General features: G+C 37.5%; 1 protein-coding gene across 1 annotated transcript in view; it reads left to right on the top strand.

The window, feature by feature from the left end:
* LOC107715547 (contactin-5-like) overlaps positions 1 to 22,438 on the top strand; it is a 248,178-nt gene that overhangs the window by 194,322 nt on the left and 31,418 nt on the right. The window contains exons 6-7 of the mRNA XM_016521699.1: positions 10,666 to 10,761; positions 20,694 to 20,897. Coding sequence (XP_016377185.1) covers positions 10,666 to 10,761; positions 20,694 to 20,897 — 300 coding nt within the window. The remainder of the gene's footprint in view (positions 1 to 10,665; positions 10,762 to 20,693; positions 20,898 to 22,438) is intronic.

The following is a 22,438-nucleotide window of genomic DNA, read 5'->3' as shown; positions in this document are numbered from 1 at the left end:
GGTGTTATTTTCTAAGTGTATTCTAAGTATATTCTAAGAACAGAGAAAAGTTTATTTAGTTCAGATATTTTTGTGCTTGAACACATTTTATCAGTGGATCGTGCTGCAGTGAGACTTTGAAGTCAAGAAAAACAATCGCAGCAGTCAAGCTCTTCAAAAATGAAGAACTTCAGTGAACAAAAACTAGCAGTCTCTGCACAGAAGTGAACAAGAAGAATTCATTCTTTTAAGAGATTCATTCCAAAACACAGAAACACAACTAACACACAGCCCACTTGCTCTTCAGAGCTCTCTCAAACCCATGCAGCGCATGAAATGTGACAGATTAACAGCTTCTCTGTAGTGGGGAGTGTTAACAGTACGATTAAAAGGTTGGCAAGCTTATCTTCTGCAGGTTGGCTGTATTCATGCAGGAGTATCTGACTGTGCACAAATGAAGAGAGAAAGCTAAAGTGCTTCGGGGAATCAAAAGAATGGCAGACTATGAGTTAATGTCCAAAAATGCTATGTGACCAAATGATGGAACATAGTGGCCAAACACAAGCTGTTCGACTTGAATGGCAAAATCACAATGAAAGGGAAATCTAGACTGCGTTCAACAAAGTATGCGGCGCTTGCTTGCAATGTTGGCAGCAGTGTTGAATGTCTGTGATTGTGCATGTCTAAAGATATAAATTTTCATGGTTACACATTGAAATGATGAATAAAAATGCATGCAAAAGCTTCACAATAATTTCAGAGCCAGCATATGTGTTAAGAGCCTTGGTAAATCATTTACATTTGTTGTTTTCAGATTTGAGACAAGACATTTCAGTTTGGAAATGAATAAATGACATGAAGTATCACATTAGTATAACATGCACTGATGAATCGCACAGTAAAACCAGAATCTAGGGCAAAGTAAACTTAAAGGTTTTTTTTTATTAGGGCAGGAAGCCAGATGGTGAAGCAGGCCATTAGATCTTGGCGTTAGGTGTCCTCATGTCCATATGTCCAAAAAAAACCAACAACAACATTAAGGTTAGTAACTTTGCAACTACATGTCAACTAACTCTCAGAGTATTAGCAGACTGTTAGGTTACGGTTAGAAGAATAAGTAGAAAAGTTCTTGCTAAATTACTTCAGATTATTATACTATTATACTTCCAATTACGTCAGAATATCTGTTGGAGGACTACCAAAATATATTGAGATTAAGCAGACTATTGATACTCTAATGACTAGTACTTGACATGTAGTTGCAAAGTTACTCATAGTTAGTAGAATGTCTAAAGTGGACTATCAAATTAAAGCAATTAATGTAATTGCATGCATTTTTTTAAATATATGTACAATACGAAAACATGTATGTACAAAATATGTACATTATATTAAATTATTAATTAAATGTTATTATACACAATATAAAATGGGTCCATTTTTTCTTGTTTTTGTTTAAATCATTAGGAATTGTTGATGTTTTACCTAATAATATTAAATTATTAATATGTGACGCGTGCTTGCAAAATGATTTGGAATGCGCACAGGCTAATTTTGAGCTACAGGCAAAAAAATAAATAAAATAAAAACGGAAAAATGCTGTTTTTGGTCAAATTTGAGGTTTTCACAAAAATGTGTATATTAAGCCCTCATCTAGCGATCCCAATGCTCCAAATAGTAATTAAACATCTAAAATGATCTTTATTTGTACATTTTATTAGAGTACCTTTTCTCTGCTCGCTTCTCATGCTGACTGTCTTCCGAAGCACAAGCATAAAGACGACATTGACGGTGCGCAATCCCAATAAATATACACACATACACAGAATTACAGTATTTAAGTAGGCTATTCACGCAATTCATCTGTTATGTCTTAAGTGAACGTTTAGGGAATTTTTGGAGAAAAACATCAGATGTGTAACATTATATTAGATCCATGTATTACAGTAAGTCATAATATAGGCCGTCTGTCGCATTAATGTTAATCAAACAATAAAAGAAAAAAGGGAATCACTCGCTGCACTTGATTGAACTGCTTTTGTATTTTTAATAATAAATTGTTTTAATAAAAAAAATTTGTAATGAGCACACTGAAGTGGTTTTTGCAGTTGATTATTAGTTTTTCTTACTTTCATTAAGAAAATAATTGGAGGAAAAGATGCAACATTGCTAGGTGACTTTGCTTTGGAACCTTCAGAAAACTTCAACTCGATTTTTCTCAAAATTGACTTTGCTGACTCTATCGAGTTCAAACAGGTGTAGCTGAGTCATTTTTTGTCCAATTCTAACAACTCATATATCATCTTGAAGGTATTTTAATTGGGAATGTGCAAATAAAAATAACTCATTTTTTTGAAAATGTGCTCATTGTGACTCATTTTGCCAGCACAGGTCACATATTGCATTGAAAGAAATAAAATAAAAAGCATTCTGTTTTTTTTATTTTATTTTATTTTAACCCTGTGCTGTGAATTCTTTACCAATTTTTTTTTATTTTTTAACTGAATCCAATATTTGGCAATAATATAGTTCTATCATGACAACTCTTGGACGATTTTAGCATGGTAATGTACTGTATATGACAATGTTACTGTCTTGGCGGAATAGATCTGCTACGCTGCTGCTGCTGAATTGCTGCTGCTGTTGGCTGTTGCTGTAGTTGTAGATTATTGCTGCTGCTGCTGCTGCAAGCAAGTACGGGAACTTGCTACTGCCAATAAGGCGATATGGTGCTGTGAGTATTTTATGACATCCTGCCGCTGCACAAATAGCATGTAAAATATCCCGTTGCAGATCTATACAGGTGGAGCTGGGGAAGTGGGGGGTTTCAGAGGAACTCTGAAAGCACGCTGTAAAATGCTCAAGTGGATGCTAACCAGCCATTTAAATGTAAAGCAGCAAGCAACCAATCAGCTTGTACCAAGTTGTTTAATGCTGTGAATATCATCAGTTACGTTAAGAATCCACCAGCATGTGTTATCTAGAGTTTCAGGAAATAACTAGGCATTATAACAAGAGACTTCTAATTTTTTGACCAAGAACACCAAAAGAAAAAATGCAAAAATTATAAACAAAAAAATATTAATTAATAATAAATAAAAATAAAAATAAATAAAGGAAGATGCTCTGTGTACCCTGTGTAAGCAAATTCAGTACATTTTAGCACAATGCAATAACTAGAATTTTCAAGAAAGAGGAAATAATCTCTGGGTCAAATGACTGGAACACAACATGAGGGTAAAGTGATTTTGTTTGTTTGTAGTGCCCTTTGGTTTGGCTTCCTTTAATTGAAGAGCACTGGGCTTCCAACAGTTCCATGATTTATTTTCACTTTTTATTATATGAGGTATTTAAGGTTTTATTAAGTTATCTCAGTTATTTGTCCATTTTATCTATCCACAAAAAGCAGGTTGTAAAAGCAGTTTAAGTTGGACTTTGCCATGTAAAGCACATACAGCATGCCATATGTTACGGCAGTATTCGTGAAATGTTTCTCTTTCTGTAATGTATTTCTTTCACTCTTTGAAACCTAGGTGTTTCTTGTTTACCTGTGAGCTTTATTCTGCCATGCTGTACACAAATAGATGTCTATATATTATGTCAGAGCACATGTCAAGGTTGTGCTTTTCAAATCATACGTTCCACCAGAGAATATAGCGTTCTGTCAGATGTTATAATAGACAGGGGCAAAGATCAGCTATTGCTCAGTAGAAGTATTTTCATGGTTACACATTGAAATGATGAATAAAAATGCATGCAAAAGCTTCACAATAATTTCAGAGCCAGCATATGTGTTAAGAGCCTTGGTAAATCATTTACATTTGTTGTTTTCAGATTTGAGACAAGACATTTCAGTTTGGAAATGAATAAATGACATGAAGTATCACATTAGTATAACATGCACTGATGAATCGCACAGTAAAACCAGAATCTAGGGCAAAGTAAACTTAAAGGTTTTTTTTTATTAGGGCAGGAAGCCAGATGGTGAAGCAGGCCATTAGATCTTGGCGTTAGGTGTCCTCATGTCCATATGTCCAAAAAAAACCAACAACAACATTAAGGTTAGTAACTTTGCAACTACATGTCAACTAACTCTCAGAGTATTAGCAGACTGTTAGGTTACGGTTAGAAGAATAAGTAGAAAAGTTCTTGCTAAATTACTTCAGATTATTATACTATTATACTTCCAATTACGTCAGAATATCTGTTGGAGGACTACCAAAATATATTGAGATTAAGCAGACTATTGATACTCTAATGACTAGTACTTGACATGTAGTTGCAAAGTTACTCATAGTTAGTAGAATGTCTAAAGTGGACTATCAAATTAAAGCAATTAATGTAATTGCATGCATTTTTTTAAATATATGTACAATACGAAAACATGTATGTACAAAATATGTACATTATATTAAATTATTAATTAAATGTTATTATACACAATATAAAATGGGTCCATTTTTTCTTGTTTTTGTTTAAATCATTAGGAATTGTTGATGTTTTACCTAATAATATTAAATTATTAATATGTGACGCGTGCTTGCAAAATGATTTGGAATGCGCACAGGCTAATTTTGAGCTACAGGCAAAAAAATAAATAAAATAAAAACGGAAAAATGCTGTTTTTGGTCAAATTTGAGGTTTTCACAAAAATGTGTATATTAAGCCCTCATCTAGCGATCCCAATGCTCCAAATAGTAATTAAACATCTAAAATGATCTTTATTTGTACATTTTATTAGAGTACCTTTTCTCTGCTCGCTTCTCATGCTGACTGTCTTCCGAAGCACAAGCATAAAGACGACATTGACGGTGCGCAATCCCAATAAATATACACACATACACAGAATTACAGTATTTAAGTAGGCTATTCACGCAATTCATCTGTTATGTCTTAAGTGAACGTTTAGGGAATTTTTGGAGAAAAACATCAGATGTGTAACATTATATTAGATCCATGTATTACAGTAAGTCATAATATAGGCCGTCTGTCGCATTAATGTTAATCAAACAATAAAAGAAAAAAGGGAATCACTCGCTGCACTTGATTGAACTGCTTTTGTATTTTTAATAATAAATTGTTTTAATAAAAAAAATTTGTAATGAGCACACTGAAGTGGTTTTTGCAGTTGATTATTAGTTTTTCTTACTTTCATTAAGAAAATAATTGGAGGAAAAGATGCAACATTGCTAGGTGACTTTGCTTTGGAACCTTCAGAAAACTTCAACTCGATTTTTCTCAAAATTGACTTTGCTGACTCTATCGAGTTCAAACAGGTGTAGCTGAGTCATTTTTTGTCCAATTCTAACAACTCATATATCATCTTGAAGGTATTTTAATTGGGAATGTGCAAATAAAAATAACTCATTTTTTTGAAAATGTGCTCATTGTGACTCATTTTGCCAGCACAGGTCACATATTGCATTGAAAGAAATAAAATAAAAAGCATTCTGTTTTTTTTATTTTATTTTATTTTAACCCTGTGCTGTGAATTCTTTACCAATTTTTTTTTATTTTTTAACTGAATCCAATATTTGGCAATAATATAGTTCTATCATGACAACTCTTGGACGATTTTAGCATGGTAATGTACTGTATATGACAATGTTACTGTCTTGGCGGAATAGATCTGCTACGCTGCTGCTGCTGAATTGCTGCTGCTGTTGGCTGTTGCTGTAGTTGTAGATTATTGCTGCTGCTGCTGCTGCAAGCAAGTACGGGAACTTGCTACTGCCAATAAGGCGATATGGTGCTGTGAGTATTTTATGACATCCTGCCGCTGCACAAATAGCATGTAAAATATCCCGTTGCAGATCTATACAGGTGGAGCTGGGGAAGTGGGGGGTTTCAGAGGAACTCTGAAAGCACGCTGTAAAATGCTCAAGTGGATGCTAACCAGCCATTTAAATGTAAAGCAGCAAGCAACCAATCAGCTTGTACCAAGTTGTTTAATGCTGTGAATATCATCAGTTACGTTAAGAATCCACCAGCATGTGTTATCTAGAGTTTCAGGAAATAACTAGGCATTATAACAAGAGACTTCTAATTTTTTGACCAAGAACACCAAAAGAAAAAATGCAAAAATTATAAACAAAAAAATATTAATTAATAATAAATAAAAATAAAAATAAATAAAGGAAGATGCTCTGTGTACCCTGTGTAAGCAAATTCAGTACATTTTAGCACAATGCAATAACTAGAATTTTCAAGAAAGAGGAAATAATCTCTGGGTCAAATGACTGGAACACAACATGAGGGTAAAGTGATTTTGTTTGTTTGTAGTGCCCTTTGGTTTGGCTTCCTTTAATTGAAGAGCACTGGGCTTCCAACAGTTCCATGATTTATTTTCACTTTTTATTATATGAGGTATTTAAGGTTTTATTAAGTTATCTCAGTTATTTGTCCATTTTATCTATCCACAAAAAGCAGGTTGTAAAAGCAGTTTCAGTTGGACTTTGCCATGTAAAGCACATACAGCATGCCATATGTTACGGCAGTATTCGTGAAATGTTTCTCTTTCTGTAATGTATTTCTTTCACTCTTTGAAACCTAGGTGTTTCTTGTTTACCTGTGAGCTTTATTCTGCCATGCTGTACACAAATAGATGTCTATATATTATGTCAGAGCACATGTCAAGGTTGTGCTTTTCAAATCATACGTTCCACCAGAGAATATAGCGTTCTGTCAGATGTTATAATAGACAGGGGCAAAGATCAGCTATTGCTCAGTAGAAGTGATTTACCGCATTGTTGTGTCAAAACCAGTCATGTTATCCTAGATATTTTAAAACCTTCAGTCAGGACACACCAGATGCCTGCTGCTTTTGGCACTTCCCTGTCTGCCTTTTACTCATACGTTCACTTTAGACCCAATATGACTTTTGTTTTCAGAGCTGATGAATAGATGTAGTGTAGTCACAGTATGGGTGTGGATTGCGAATATTGTTTCTCATTTGTGTGGATTGTGTTGCTTGATATGCAGAAATTTACCATGCTTGGTAGTTTCTCCCAGGCCCCCCGACGTCACTGCTGCTGTGTGAAATTAAAACTGCCTGACTTCAGTCTGAAAGGGGCTAATCAACACCACCCATGACCGGGGTAGATGAAACAGCTCGTCTCCTGTCCCATAAGCTCTGTCTTCTGTTCTGTCTCAACCCACAATGAGGAAAGAAGAAAAAAAAAGATTAATTACCCACATGCCTAAGCTTGCTGGAACGCTTTCACATAGTGCATACAATTACATGGGAAAATAAATAATTATATGAACAGCCATTCTTGATGGAAAGTTGCTGAATTTTATCATCGTAAATCTCAGAAAAATTACTGCTCAAAACAAATATAACTGAGAAGTTGTCTTGTTAGCAAAGTTGTTTAATTAGCAAAAGCTGTTTATCACTTGCTTTTGCTCTCAAGAGCCTAGAAAAAAAGTTGTTATTTTAATTACCCACATGCCTAAGCTTGCTGGAACGCTTTCACATAGTGCATACAATTACATGGGAAAATAAATAATTATATGAACAGCCATTCTTGACGGAAAGTTGCTGAATTTCGCATTGCTCTTAGAAAGGAATAACAAGTGAGATCTCTTTATTATCTCATGCGAGATACAATGGAGAGCAAAGCTTTTCCTTGTCAACATATGATCAAAATTGACCTGTTCGATGTTTTTACTCTTGTGAAAAATAAGTGTACTTAATTGTATTGAATGTGCACTTGTAGTGTACTTCAAGCTCTCAAGAGCCTAGAAAAAAAGTTGTTATTGCTTAGTTCCTTGCACATATGTGGTCGCTAAGCCAAATTAAGTGTCATTCCAGTCGAACTCTGGTTGTGCCATTATATTTGTTGATATGTCAGCACAGCGATGCTTAACTCGGACACTTATTGATTTGCTGACCTCGATAAATGCTGCTAACGTTTAATTTCCATTTGCACCTTGTTACCAAAAGCTTAGAGAAGTGTAAGTTCTAAGTGCAGGCTCAAACTGAGCCAAAATGACCAACAGTGTAATTTAAAGATTAAGAGTTGAATTGACCTTCAGGGCTCCTGAGCATGTGTCATTGAATGCTCATGATATATGTAAATCTGATTCCACCCCCCTTTTCCCTTATTTTAAATTGTTTCAGTGTGGTATTTGCATATAAATTAATATGATGTATTGTTTCCATCGAAGCTTACATATGGTATATTTGACACTCTAACTGTACCCTAAAAGGCAGACTTTATTATTATGGTCTTTGTGATTTTGAGGTCTTTCAACATTTTTCACATAGAAAAGAAGTCAGTAGTGAGATATCTTTAATATCTCAATATTTTCTCCTAGAAGGCTTTGAGATTAAATGGAGACTTTATCTCCTGCCTTTGAGATGTGTCTCCTGAGAAAAGACTCCAGTAATTTTTAGTTATCTGGTCTTTAATATAATTCTCAAAACGTTTGCATGATAACTCTGTTTATACATCATTCATGGATTTTATTATTATTATTATTTTTAACTTATTACAGTTAGTTTTTGTTTTGTTGTTTTGTTTTGTTTTGTTTTGTTTTGTGTTTTGTACTGTATTGTTTTGTCTTGTTTTGTTTTGTGTAGGCCAGTCAAAGAATATACAAAAGTAACATTCCCATAATACTGGAAAAATTATAAAAAGGACAGTTCCATTAATGTTTTATCTAATGTTCACATAACCAAGAAGAAAATGTTCATACATTCATACCTTATAAGGTTTAAAGGTTTAAAGGTTTTTAAAACTTAAAAAAAAAATTGAATGTTCATAGAACTTTAGATTTTTGTCTTGGTTTTGTTTTTTTTTTTATTTGTTTTGTTTTGTTTGTTCACAGTGTTGGGGAGTAGCTAGCTACAAGTAGCGACGCTACTAGCTTAACTACATTTTTAAGTAGCTTTACAGTAGCGACGCTACTTTTAAAACAGTGTAGCTATTCCTGCAGCTAGCTACTTTTTCCAGCAAGTAGCGGTGTAGCGCGACTAAACGCTAAATTCCGTTTTGCGTTCTGACGAGTCACGAGCCTGTAATGCATTGAAGCAGTGCAGCGTCTTCTTCTGACTAGATCACAAACTAAATTTGTTAATTACCGACATCTGTTGTTGTGATCTTTGTAATGAACACTAATCGAACAGAAAATAAAATCGTGATATAGTAATGTGTTTATCATTTGGCAAAGTATGGTTGCGGCGGGATTCACGCAAAGCGCAGTGTTCACGCGCGCAGCTGATGATTGACGTCTCCATTCACAGTCAGTAAATACCGCATGTGCTGTGAGTTTAACCTGCTTATTTTATGACTCCTCCTTATCCAGTTTAAGTTGCATACATTTTTGTTCTTACATTGGAGTTACGTTTGTAGCAATATACTAATATAACTAAAATAACTATTTAACTATACATTATTTTATTATTGTGTGTATCGAATAGTTTACAAAATCAAATGATTGGGAAACTTTTTGTCATTGAAATGGCTTGGAAAAGTGTCCCAATCAACCTGAATTCACCCTAGTCTTTGAAATCATGATTGCATTACAGTATGTTGTTTTAAACCCCAAATATTTTACGTGTAACCTCATTATATTTTACTTATAACTTCATTATAATTATTCATTAATAATTATTTAGTTATTTGTAATGTTTATTGTAAAAAAAAAAAAAAAAGAAGAAGAAGAAAAAATTGAAAGTAGTTTCAATGTAGCTAGCTACTTTTTGACAGTAACTTGTTGTGTAGTTAGCTACTTTTTCAGAAGGGTAGCTTGAATGTAGCTTAACTACATTAATTTACGAGTAGCTTGTAGCTGCTCAAGCTACAGTTTCAGAGTAGCTTCCCCAACACTGTTTGTTCATAAAATAATAGGTACATTAACAAAACCTTTTTAGCACAATTTTTTTTTGTTAGCTGGGTACTTAAATGAAATGTAACTGAGATCTCCTTTATGTCTCATGACCTGCAAGAGCAACCATGAAAAATGATAATGTTGTTCTTAACGTCAAAATGCAATACTGTGGTAACTCTACACCCCCCTCACCTTTACTCACTACAAGGGGCAGTCAGACAATGGCATGGTGTTTTGCAGAGAGTTTGCAGATAAATTATGGTAATTTATGCAAATGCAATTTGTTTCAACAGATTAACTGTAGTAGCTCCACCTGTCGACTCAGTTGTGAGACTCCTGCAGCCTGATGAAACCATCCCTGCGCTGTGTGATTTCCAGAGTGCCGCTGCATGTGGAAACCTTCACCTCTACGTTCTAACTCAAATTACATTTTAAAAATACCACCCGACGTCTCTCCTCAGACATGACTTGAAATTGTAATGATTGCCCACAATTCTCAACTTTTTGTGAACTAAAATGATTTTCCACATCTCGTCGGTATTTTAAAAGTACTCACAAGATTGAAGGCTTCGAGCAAGGTTACCTGTTTTAATTACCACTTGGCCGTCGTGTCCGGAGGGAAACATGACGTGAGATTTAAGAGGCAGGTTTGGGGTGTGGAGCAGGTTAAAGTGAAAGCTCACGCAGAGGTCAAACCTCAGGTGACAGATACTAAATCTAGCCAAGCCGCGAGCGCTTATCCGATTTTCATGCAATCTCAGACCCTTAATCTGCAGGTTAACAGCTGCCTCTGTGCCACCGTGTGTCACTCTGTCACTGGCTAAGTCCACGCTTGCATGTGTGTATTTGCAGATCTCGGGGCGTTCAGCGGTCGGGCGAGAGGAGCTGTTTCGGTGAGGGAAGGCCAGGGCGTTGTGCTAATGTGTGCCCCCCCTCCTCATTCGCCAGGTGGGTACTCTCTTTCTGTTCTTTCTCCATCTCTATACCCTGTTGAAAAGAGCAGCATAAAGGTCACCAGCATGCATTTTGTTTTGGATGCTGGCTGCATATGAAAAGGAATATTATATTCAAAGAACTTATAAGATGGATATTACAAGTCATATAGATTTATCTTCTATGCCAGTAGTAGATTTGATCTGCCGTATTTCATACTTACTGTAGGGTCCATACTATGAAAGTGGCACATTTCATGCCCCATTTAAATGCAAGTGCAGGTGGTGCTATAACCAAAACGAATCATCACAGCTCTGTAGCTGTTTAAATGAAGGAGTTGAAATATGGCTTGCATTTTCTTTGGTGCATGTGCTTATCCTAGAAATATCAATTAGACAAATCAACAGAAATAGACAACAGACAATCAAAATTCAGAAGCCAATAATTCCAACTGTGAATGACTCATAATTAGGAGATTTGGTAGGCTTAGATGTCTGCAAATTTTGGACAAGAGGCTGTGTACCAAATTTTGTGACAAGTAACCACAAGGTAGTGCTATAAGCAAAAGCATTTATACAAATAGTTAACAAATCGTTTATATTTCAAATAAATGCTTTTCTTTTTAACACTCTATTTATCAAAGAATCCTGAAAAAGGTATCATGGTTTCTACACAAATATTAAAGGGGTCATATGATGCGATTTCAAGTTTTCCTTTCTCTTTGGAGTGTTACAAGCTCTTGGTGCATAAAGAAGATCTAACTGATCTGCCTTACGCCACTGGGCAGCTCTGTGAACGGAAGCGTCCAGTGCTCGCACTGGACAGAGCAGATTGAGTCTTTCCTGGCCTGCTTCCTGGAAGGGGGGAGGACAGAAGCCCTGTAGTACTATGAGACCCGGCTAAGAGGTGGGCACCTTAGGGACATACCCGGGTCTCGGGTAAAGAAACGCCCTAACCATGCCCGGGGCGAACTCCAGGCACAACACTGCGAGTGCCTGAAGATCCACTATCCTCTTCAGTGAGGATATAGCAAGGAGGAAGACTGTCTTCAGCGTGAGTAGCTTGTCAGAGACATCTTCAATGGGTTCAAAAGGAGCATTGCACAGAGCCTCCAGAACCACCGCCAGGTCCCACGAGGGCACCTTGGTGCGCTGTACTGGCCTCAGCCTCCAGGTGCCACGGAGGAAACGTGTAACTAACAGGTGCTTCCCTAATGATTGACCACCCAGAAGGATATGGTAAGCAGCTATGGCCACCACGTAAACCTTCAGAATGGAGGGGGATAACCCTGCGGAGAAACGCTCCTGCAGAAACTCCAGAACTGTACCAACTGGGCAGTTGACTGGGTCTTGCAGTCGCTGTCCGCAACAAGAAGTGAAAAGCTTCCACTTCAAGGTGTACAGTTTCCTTGTGGCGGGAGCTCTGGACTGGAGTATGGTCTCAACAACCTCCGTTGAGAGACCGGATGCTATGAGCTGTGCCCCCTTAGGGGCCACGCCCACAACTTCCATAACTCCGGACGGGGGTGAAGAATAGTGCCCCCGCCTGAGAGAGGAGGTTCCTCCTGATCGGAATCTCCAGCATAGAGCCGTCGAGGAGGGACACAAGGTCTGAGAACCATACTCGGGCCGACCAGAACAGGGCTACTAGCAGCAGATGGACCCCGTTCCGGCGTACTCTCTCCAGAACGCCCGAGAGCAGAGCGATCAGGGGAAATGCGTACAGAAGAAGCCTCGGCCACTTCTGTACCATGGCATCCAGCCCAAGCGGGGGGGAACAAGAGCGGACAGTGTGTCGTGTCCTGCGACGTGAATAGATCCACTTCCGCCTGGCCAAACTCCCTCCAAAGGAGGTCCACCACTTCTGAGTGGAGCCTCCATTCCCCGGGCCTCACCCGCTGTCTCGACAGGATGTCTGCTCCCTGATTGAGATGCCTAGGAATGTAGACTGCTCGGATTCCTCTTCCTCCCTATCATCTAGGTCTTTTTGCCGCCGTATAAGCTTTCCCAACCAGGCTGGATGTCAGTTTTACTGGCCTGGCAGGAAGCTTCGGGGCCTTCAGGGATGATGCTGAGGACGGGGAGAGAGAGCTCGCGAGCGTCTGCTCCACTGCCGGCATCTCCCCATATCCCTTCTCATTCAGCCTTGTGATGTTAGAGTAATTGGATACTGTAGGGCTGGAGAATCGGGACAAATATGGTTTATCCCATGATCTCATGACTTCAGAATGGAGATAGGGGAAAATGGAAGGCCCTGTTGTGAAGGCTGTGATCTAGCTTTAAGGAAACATCTTCCTTAAAGCTAGACCACAGCTTCCTCTTTCTCGGCTGGCCATTCGACGTTCAGTTTGGCTACAGCACGAGTCACAACCTCCACGAGCTCCTCATACGCGAGGGACTGCGGTGACGAGTCCGCAGTCTCCTCCGTGTCGACGCTCATCACATCAACCTCCTCCGAGGAAGATAGATGAAGCGCCTGGCCCTCTCTCCGGGAGGAAGAAACCACGGGGCAGGCTTCCGATCCCTGAGAGGGGCCGTGGATCTAGCAGGTGGGGACCGAGATAAGGACGAGCCTGTCTCGGATCCCTCCGCTAAATCTACTTGCGATCCCTACAATAACAGCTGCTGCTGTGCCTCAGCAACAGCGGGGCCAGACCCAGCAGGATCGCGAACCTGGCCGCTTTCATCGAAGACGTCCAGGCGGGAGCAGAGCACACGGAGCGGAAGAAGCTCACAGTCATGGCAGGCAGCCCCCTCGAGAGCTGCCCGTGCATGCTCCGCTCCCAAACAGACGACGCACAAATTGCGTGTGTCCCCACCCTAGAGATAGCGATAGATTCCTGAAGGGGAACTTAAAAACAAGGAGCTGTAAAATATTTTTAGAATTTTGGTCTTGATTTTTAGCTCTTTTGTTTTAGACCATCTATTAATGTTAAACCCACAATTAAAATGTTAAGGTTTCAATTGCATCTGTCTAAAGAATAAATAAATAAATAAAAAAACAGCAGAGATTGATTTTATTATAGTTATTTTCAAAGTTTGCAGTGTACTCTCATTAAAAAATAAAATAACTTTGATAATGTTTATTAGTTTTAACAAATACGTTTTTGCTCAAAACTAACCAAGATTAAAAATAATACGTTTATAATCTCTGCACAGGAGGGACTTGGTGTTGTTTCAAATCAAAAGCAAATATATATCGATATTGGCCAAAATTATTTTTAAAAAATCGGCATATCGGATATCGGCAAAAATATAATATTGTGCATCCCTTTCAACATTATTAATGGCTATTTTGTGACTCTAAAGACTAGTGTAATGGCTGCTGAAAATCAGCTTCACCATTATATTAATACATATTTTGAAATATATTAAAATAGAAAATGTTGTAAGCATAAAGAGCATAAATATATAATTTGCATTCATTTGTTTGAATACACTCACACAGCAATTTTATGTCTATGTGTTTGGATGTTCGTTACATGTTAAAAAGTGTAACGTGTTCGTGTATTGACATGACACACAAAAGTGACAAACTCGTAAAGCTGTCCATGTTAGTTTTTGTTCTAACCAGGAATAAGAAGACATTTTGTCATGCACTTGGCTTCTCTCTTTGTTGTACTGTGCTGTTAGATTACATCTTATTAGCATTTCACCTAGACCGTGGAAAGATAAAATACTTGTAACCGGAACCAGTGTTAGAGTTAAGTTCAAGCTAGACCAGCATAAACCAGCCTGGACTCTTGCTGATCTGAACTAGTCTTTTCAATAGGTTAATCTAACCTTTCTCTCTTCAGTAATTTTTTTCAGTTTCTGCTTGTCTTGCACCAGTCCCTGTAATTGCAGGTTAAATGAACTCGGATGCAGTGAGACAAAGAGATGGAAGAGAAGGATACAGACAGGACAGTTGAACGAGCACTATCAGATGAAAGGTTTGTGGTAAGGTGGCCATTTTTAGAACATTTAGTGCTCCCAGAGAACCAGAGTAACCTCATACAGCTTCCTCTCTTCCTGTCTGCTCAGTCCCTTAACGAAGAAGACTGTTTTAAAGGGATAGTTCACTTAAAAAAATCTCATTACTCACTTTCAGCTTGAATTAAAACTGTATGCTGCTATTTTTCATGCATTGAGCATTTACTTTGAAACAGTTTTCACTCAGAATTTGTGTCTTCTTTTTTTTTTACAAAGAAATTACAAGTATTACACTGAATTTGAAGTAGACTGAAATATTATTTCCATGTAAAATGTATTCCAACAATATTTATTTACAGCTCAGAAAAAAAATATTTTTACAGTGTAGTAAATTTCAAAAACTATTACAAAGAAACCGCAAGTAACACATAGAATTAACAGTGGCATTTTGAAGTAGAAGGACTAAAATGGTATTTAAAAAGTATTTTCTTGTAAAATGTACTCAATTTTACAAGAATAATACTATTAATAAGAAAAGTATAACTTCAAAAAATATTTTTTACAATGTTGTAAATTTCAAAAACAAAGAAACTGCAAGTAACACATTAAAATTAAGGTGAAATTGTGAAGTAGAAAAACTAAAATAACATACCTCTAAAACATACTCCAATAACCTTTGTTTTATATATATATATATATATATATATATGTATGTATATATTTATATATAATTTAAAATAGTGTTATAATGTATTAACTGTGGTTACAATTATTAATGAGATTGTACAATGCATTATAAGGTGCATTAGACAGCATAATTAATACATTAAAACTACTTTATAATGCATTATACATTAAGGCTGTAAGTAAAGTGTTACCATATTTATTTATTTTTTTACACACTCTTTACAATTTTTCTGCATAGTGCATTTCATGGTAACGGATATCAAGTTCAAAAAAGGATGAAATGCACTATAAAAAGACAAAAAAACATGACTTTTCATAAAATAATTAACTTCAGGGTGAACTGTTAATTTATAACTGGAAAAATAACAGCATTGCAAAATCTCATCCTATTTAATCCCTGTTAGTATAGTGGTCTGATGTTACTTCAAAAACATTTGACATCTTGACCGTCACATCTTTCCTAACCATGTTGGACTATGTCCAGATGTGAGACTGCAAACAAACAGAGGTCATTATTGCACCATACAAGCGTGAGCGTGACCATTACTGTTTACACCACGATAAGAAGCCGAGAGAGAGCTTCAGTGATATTAGTGCAGGTCTAAATTCACCAAACACTCCATTCTGAGCTAAATAAATCCCGGCCTATGCTGACACAGTTTCAGCTTAGTCCTTATCTCTTCCCACCCCTTCCCTCGTTGGATATCTTTATGTTTGGTGGATATCATCGGCAGCTCTGTTTCACTTAGTTCAGCCCGGCTCTCCTTAACATGTGTCATCTGATAATCATAATGCCATTATTTTATAACTCTGCAAACGCAAAGTGTGATTGATTTCTGTTGTGCCCTCCCTGGTGAACTTTGAGAAGAAACACTATTTGATGCATCCGTCCAAATCCAGTGTCATGGTGCTGTCTGTTTTCTTCAGGACAATAGCGATGAATAACATCAAAGGACTTTGCCAGAGTGATCTGCATCAGAACTGACTGGGCTTCCTGTTCCACATGGGAAATTACAGTCCTTGTGTGTCAACCTATCGGTCTCCAACTGGTCGATGTAGTGTGTTTCCAGACAAGCATCAGCATCAAGGCTCAAATTTACCGGATCATTAGAAATGAAAAGAAATCGCAGTCAGACAATTATTTCACGCAGACACAGGCAAAATGAGGGAGCGCTTTAGTGGCCTGTCTCAAATCTCACTCCTCAGTTGTCCTCTAATGGAAAAGTGGAGGAGATCCCTGTTATATGTATATGTATATATATATATATATATACAGAGTTCTGGCATGAAACTCTAGATGACGCAGTCCGATAGGTCTAACTAAATCTGACCTAATGACAGGGCTGTACAGTGCGACATATATGCTACGAAAAAACTGCTAAATACTGTACCTGAAAAATGTGTTTGTTTTATTTGTATATTATGTGTATTTGTAATGTATATATTTGTTCCTATTTTCTAATAACAAAGATAAAATGATGACAAAGATTTTTATCTTTGCTCACTTTGGCCTAAATGTCTGCCATTGGCGTCGCCACACATGCTGGACACCATCTGAGCCAAACAATCTTAGTCTCATCAGACCACAGGACATGGTTCCAGTAATTCATGCTCTTGGACAGGTTGTCTTCAGCAAACTGTTTGCGGGCTTTCTTGTGAGCCAGCTTTAGAAGAGGCTTCCTTCTGGGATGACGGCCATGCAAACTGACTTGTTGCAGTGTGCGGCGTATGGTTTGAGCACTGACAAGCTGACCTCCCGCTTCTGCAACCTCTAAAGCAATGCTGGCAGCACTCATGCGTCTGTTTTTTGAAGCCAGCTTCTGTACCTGACGCACAGCACGAGGACTCAACTTCTTTGATCGACCCTTGCGAGGCCTGTTCCGAGTGGAACTTGTCTTAGAAAGCCTCTGTATGACCCTGACCACTGTACTGCAACTCAGTTTAAGGGTGTTACAGATCTTCTTATAGCATAGGCCATCTTTGTGGAGAGCAACAATTCTAATTCTCAAATCCTCAGAGAGTTCTTTGCCATGAGGTGCCATGTTGAACATCCAGTGGTCAGTATGAGAGAATTGTACTCAAAACACCAAATTTTAACTGCTCTAATACAAGATACACAAATTTGTATGGTCCTGTCAAGCAGACAAAAACATGAACATGATGAATAGGACATGTGGCTTTGCATGGTTAAACGACATACAGCTGTTATCACTTAGGGTGTACTCACTTTTGTTGCCAGCTATTTTGACAATAATGGCTGTATGTTGAGTTATTTTCAGAGGACAGTAAATCTGTACTGCTATACAAGCAGCACATTGACTACTCTAAAATATATCCAAGTTTAATTTCTATAGTATTGTCCCTTGAGAAGATATACTAAAATGGTTGCTGAAAAGTGAGGGGTGTACTCACTTTTGTGAGATACTGTATATATATATATATATATATATATATATATATATATAATGACGGTTTTAAAGTATGTTGCTAGTTTATGTTTTCTGCATAACTGATGTCCTTTATTTAAGCATTACGCCTTTATTTTAAAATGCTTTTGGGTTCATGAGAAACATAAACCCAGTCCAGTGTGTCCAAACTTTTACTGCTACTTCATATGTTATGGTAAATTATTGTGCGCTCTTCAAGAGTGTGTAGGAAGTAGAGCTGTAGCATTGTACCATAACTAAGGATCCGAGCAACCTATTTACATGAGACAAGGCTGTTTTTAGTCTATTGATTTTCTGCAATTGTTTGACTAGCGCGGAAAGCTGATGTGAAGAAAATTAACATCATTCATTGGCTACGAGGTCACAGAATGATTTGTCTTTAAATGCCAATAATGATTTCCCATCAGGCACAGAGCTGCGAACCTTCTGAGGGGCACCAGGCTTTAAGAATCTGAACACATAAGCATACATTTAGCAATAGCAAGCATTTTATTGTGAACCATGATGTAAATGTTATGCTGTATCAGAAGTCTGGACTGAATATATGCGTTGGTTCTTCTTAAATGCTTGACAGTTTTGTAGATAAATGTAAATTGTGTATATACATTAATTTCTTTACAACACAAAAATTTCACATAAATAAATTAAAATTAGTAAGTGGTTAAGTAAGTGTATGAATTAGAACTGACAGCGAACAAAAATCAACCAATAAGCATGCAACTTTATTTGTTCCGTTTGAACTTTTTATTTTAACTTTTTACATTAACACATCGACTGTAAGACCTGTTTCGAACATCATTCGGTTATGAGCGGGAACTATTAAATGTTTGCTTGGAAGATTAGCAGTTTGGATTTGATATGTGTGGAATGGGAAGAACTGCAGGGAATTTATTTTAGGACTCGTAGGACGGCTTTGAGGTTAATTTGTCTTTCATTTGCCTGAATTGCTCGTAGGAGGTTTCATCCACATTAATAAGGGTAGATGACTTTAAAACTGAAAGTAATTGAAAATAATTTGAGATCACTGAGATGTAAACAGGATATTACTCTCAATACGATCTCTGTTGCTTCACCACTCAAAGTGTAGAGGAGGCGTTTTTGGTTCCTGACCTTGATGAATGTGTGGAGCGCTGACGTTACACTAGAAATAAAAATGAGTATGTACTCTTATCTTTGCTCCATTTAAATGCCATTTTCAGGTTCTTCTGGGAATGTCCAACAGTGCGTGGTCGGAAATTACATTTATGACGTGATGTGCGATTTTGGCTGGAATAAAATAAACACAAAGGCTGATTTCTTTCTCTCTTTTTCACATTCCGGTAAAACAGGAAGCATATGTTGAGCTAGTAAAAACAAATGATGCTAATTATGTGTGTAATAGTGCTCCTTCTGTGTATTTAAGCATTCTCATAATGAAATGGAGAATTATGGGAAATGTATTTTAGCCACACATGCCTGTTACTTTATAAACATGCAAAATTAATTGTACTTCATACTGCAAAAATAAACCACTACTGTACTATTCCGATCATAGTCATCATGAATTTTCATTACATTCCTATTCAGTGCCTCTTGGACAATAACTTCACCTTTCCTCAGTCGTTGACAGTTGTAAGTCTTTGTGCAAACCCAGTGCATAAACTCAAAAAACAGTATCAGAAGCCTCAGGCACTGAGGCCGTCAGCTAGAAATATTGTGATTTATATTGTTTGATGCTTTATGAGGACGCCTTTCATGAGAGTCCTTTAGAATTTTATTTATGAGATAAATATTCATTGTTTACTCAGGTGACATTAGCCCTTGTGTATGAAAAATTGAACTGGAATCTCTTTAAAGAGTGGCAATCCTTCAGTGATTAATCAACGGGAGCGCGGCACCTGTATTTACTATGCAAAAGAAATCAATGGTCTATGAAATTCATACTTTAATTAGTTGGTGAATAAATTGGTCTTGGGGAAATTAATTTGGACCACAAGGAAGTTTATCTCTCTCTTTCTTTTCTCCTGTTCTGCAGTGAGAAAGTCTATGTGACTACGATATAGTCGACATAAGGCAAACAGTGTGAGATCAGAGTAGTAATCCGCTCTCTCATATCTCCTGGATTTATATGGCATAATATGACTGCTTCAGAGTTACAGAAATACACACATAATTTTGTTCTGTTGACAGCCTGTCTTTTGTCATTTGGTTTCTAGCTCAATGTGACATGATAAAGAATACTTTATTCCTCTGCGTATCTGTATGGAATAAGAAATGTGCCCGAGTACTCGGAAGTGACAGTAATGATTGATCACGAAAACATAATGATTGCATGTCTTGACTTTTTTTTTCCAACTTCAGAACTATAATTTTTAATATTGTGATTGGTTATGGAGACATTTTGGGTGGTGCCTTGCGGTCAAATGGTGTAAATGTGATGGAACAAAAAGCAGGGTCGAAGTCGAAGTCTGAGACCATCTTGTCTATAAAAAGTTGAAACCATCTGATTTGAGTTCAGCCCAAGCTCCTTAAACTATGTTCTTGGAATTAATTTAAGATGGACTTGGGTCAGAACAAAAATTAGCATAGAAGAGATTTGATTTATTGTTTTCTGCTTTATTGTGTATTGTCTGGACACAAGGGTTACTTTCCTCATTCCAATGCAGTTCGGTACAGTATGCAAACATGAAACCGTATCTCTGTACATTTTTATAACATGCTGGTTATGATTGCCCTGAACACTGTAGTAGAGAGCAGTGAATTAATCCATATCACCTACACATCAGCTCCCAGACTCCTCCTCCTATGAGCCCTCGCTCTGACAAGGTCAGCGTGCTACAATGCAGATTCAGACAGGGGTTTCCTTAGGGACATGTGCGTTGTTCTCGCAGCTCATCTGCTTGCTCTCCTTCTGCCCCGGCAGAGATCATCTACAGCTGGGTGTTCAATGAGCTTCCCTCGTTCGTGGCAGAGGACAGCCGGCGATTCATCTCGCAGGAAACGGGAAATCTGTATATCTCCAAGGTGCAGCCCTCGGACGTGGGCAGCTACGTGTGCCAAGTGAAGAACACTGTGACCAACGCCAGGGTCCTGAGCCCACCGACGCCTCTGGCTCTCAAAACAGATGGTGAGATATTATACGCACTTCACACACACACACACACACACACATGCACACACACATTCCTGCTCCCTAAACCCCCATCACCTGCACAGCAGAACTAGGCTGGATGCCAAGCACCACTCTTGGTGAACTGAACTGATGAATCAATGCCATGACATGAAGTCTCTTTGCTAATAAATTAAATTAAGACATTCCTTTACCATTTTAGCTTGTCTTAAAAAAAAAATGACTGTAGCTTCAGCTGGCACAAGGGGCAATATAAATAAAAATGTAGGTCACAATATTTTAAACATTTTGTGAGATAGCAATATATATTATAGCATACACATTCATGCTGTTCACTTACCTGATACTGTACTTAAGATTAAAATCCAACATGTTACCAATGTGCAGTTTGTAAAAGTGAGATGTGCTATTACTAAGCAATCAGGCATATGATTCTGGGCAAGTATATAATAAATGGGAGACAGAAACCCATAGGCTTACATTGAAGGTGGGACCTGAGCCATATTTGAGGCTGTTATAGAGACCTGAAGTGATTTTTTTATTTTACCATGTTAGGTGAAACCACCTAACAACATGCTAATAATAAAGCAGAATAATAAAATAACAAACGCTCACAGAAAATGTAAAAATGGTTTTAACTTTTTAAAATTGTATTCTTTATCATTTTATTTACATTTAAGTAATGTATATTCAAATTAAATCGTATAACAAAACAGGTTTTCCTTACATGCTGATTGGTTGTGTTCACGCAGCATTGTATTTCAGCCACCATTTATTCGGATAATTTTCAAAATATTACTGTTATTGTGTCATGAAATGTATTTTTAAAAGTATTTCATGCGAGAATGTAGTTGTTCAAAACTCAAATCTGCGGTTTATTTATGAAGACAGTGCCTATTTAAAAATGTGTTTCGCCGATTTCGGAGACGTGAGCTCCACGCGATCAGCGGGCGCTCAGTGCTCATGTTTCCCGACGAGAGCAGCCTCAACTCGGCTAGTCCTTCTGACATTTGCCGCTGGCTCTGATGTCTCTTTAGTGGTTAAACATAAGATATAATTCGGTTTGGGTAAATCTAACAGGTAATCTTTGGTTTTTATTCTATTAATCTATTAATCTATTAATATGTTAAAATGAAAATAAAAGAGGCAATACTGTTTGATATAATATTTCGTTTCATTGTAATGTAGGCTATATACATTCCCTGAACTACATTTCTGCGGCTATTAATATGTTTAAATGAAAACGAAAGGAGGCAGTGGTGTTTGATATCATATTTCGTCTTATTGTAAATACAGTGAGGAAAACTGCAGTAGCCAAGGCGAGCTGACTGACGTTATCAAGTACGCTGCTGTTTGCAGAATTACCGGACTTGCGTCGTCCCGTCAGCAGGAGTTCACACTCCCATGTCGAACTCGCAAAGTCCGAACTACCGAGGATGCAAGTCCGAAATTTGCGTACTTTGTATTGAGTAATGCACGCAGACCTAATGCCGAGTTCACACTGCACGATTTTCAAACTCATCGGATCGCCGTTGTTT

This window comes from Sinocyclocheilus rhinocerous, unplaced genomic scaffold (assembly GCF_001515625.1).
Source record: "Sinocyclocheilus rhinocerous isolate Xijiao unplaced genomic scaffold, SAMN03320098_v1.1 scaffold29, whole genome shotgun sequence".
NCBI classification, from domain to species: domain Eukaryota; kingdom Metazoa; phylum Chordata; class Actinopteri; order Cypriniformes; family Cyprinidae; genus Sinocyclocheilus; species Sinocyclocheilus rhinocerous.
The sequence above is the reverse complement of the archived record's forward strand: the minus strand, read 5'-3'. Positions and strand labels throughout refer to the sequence as shown.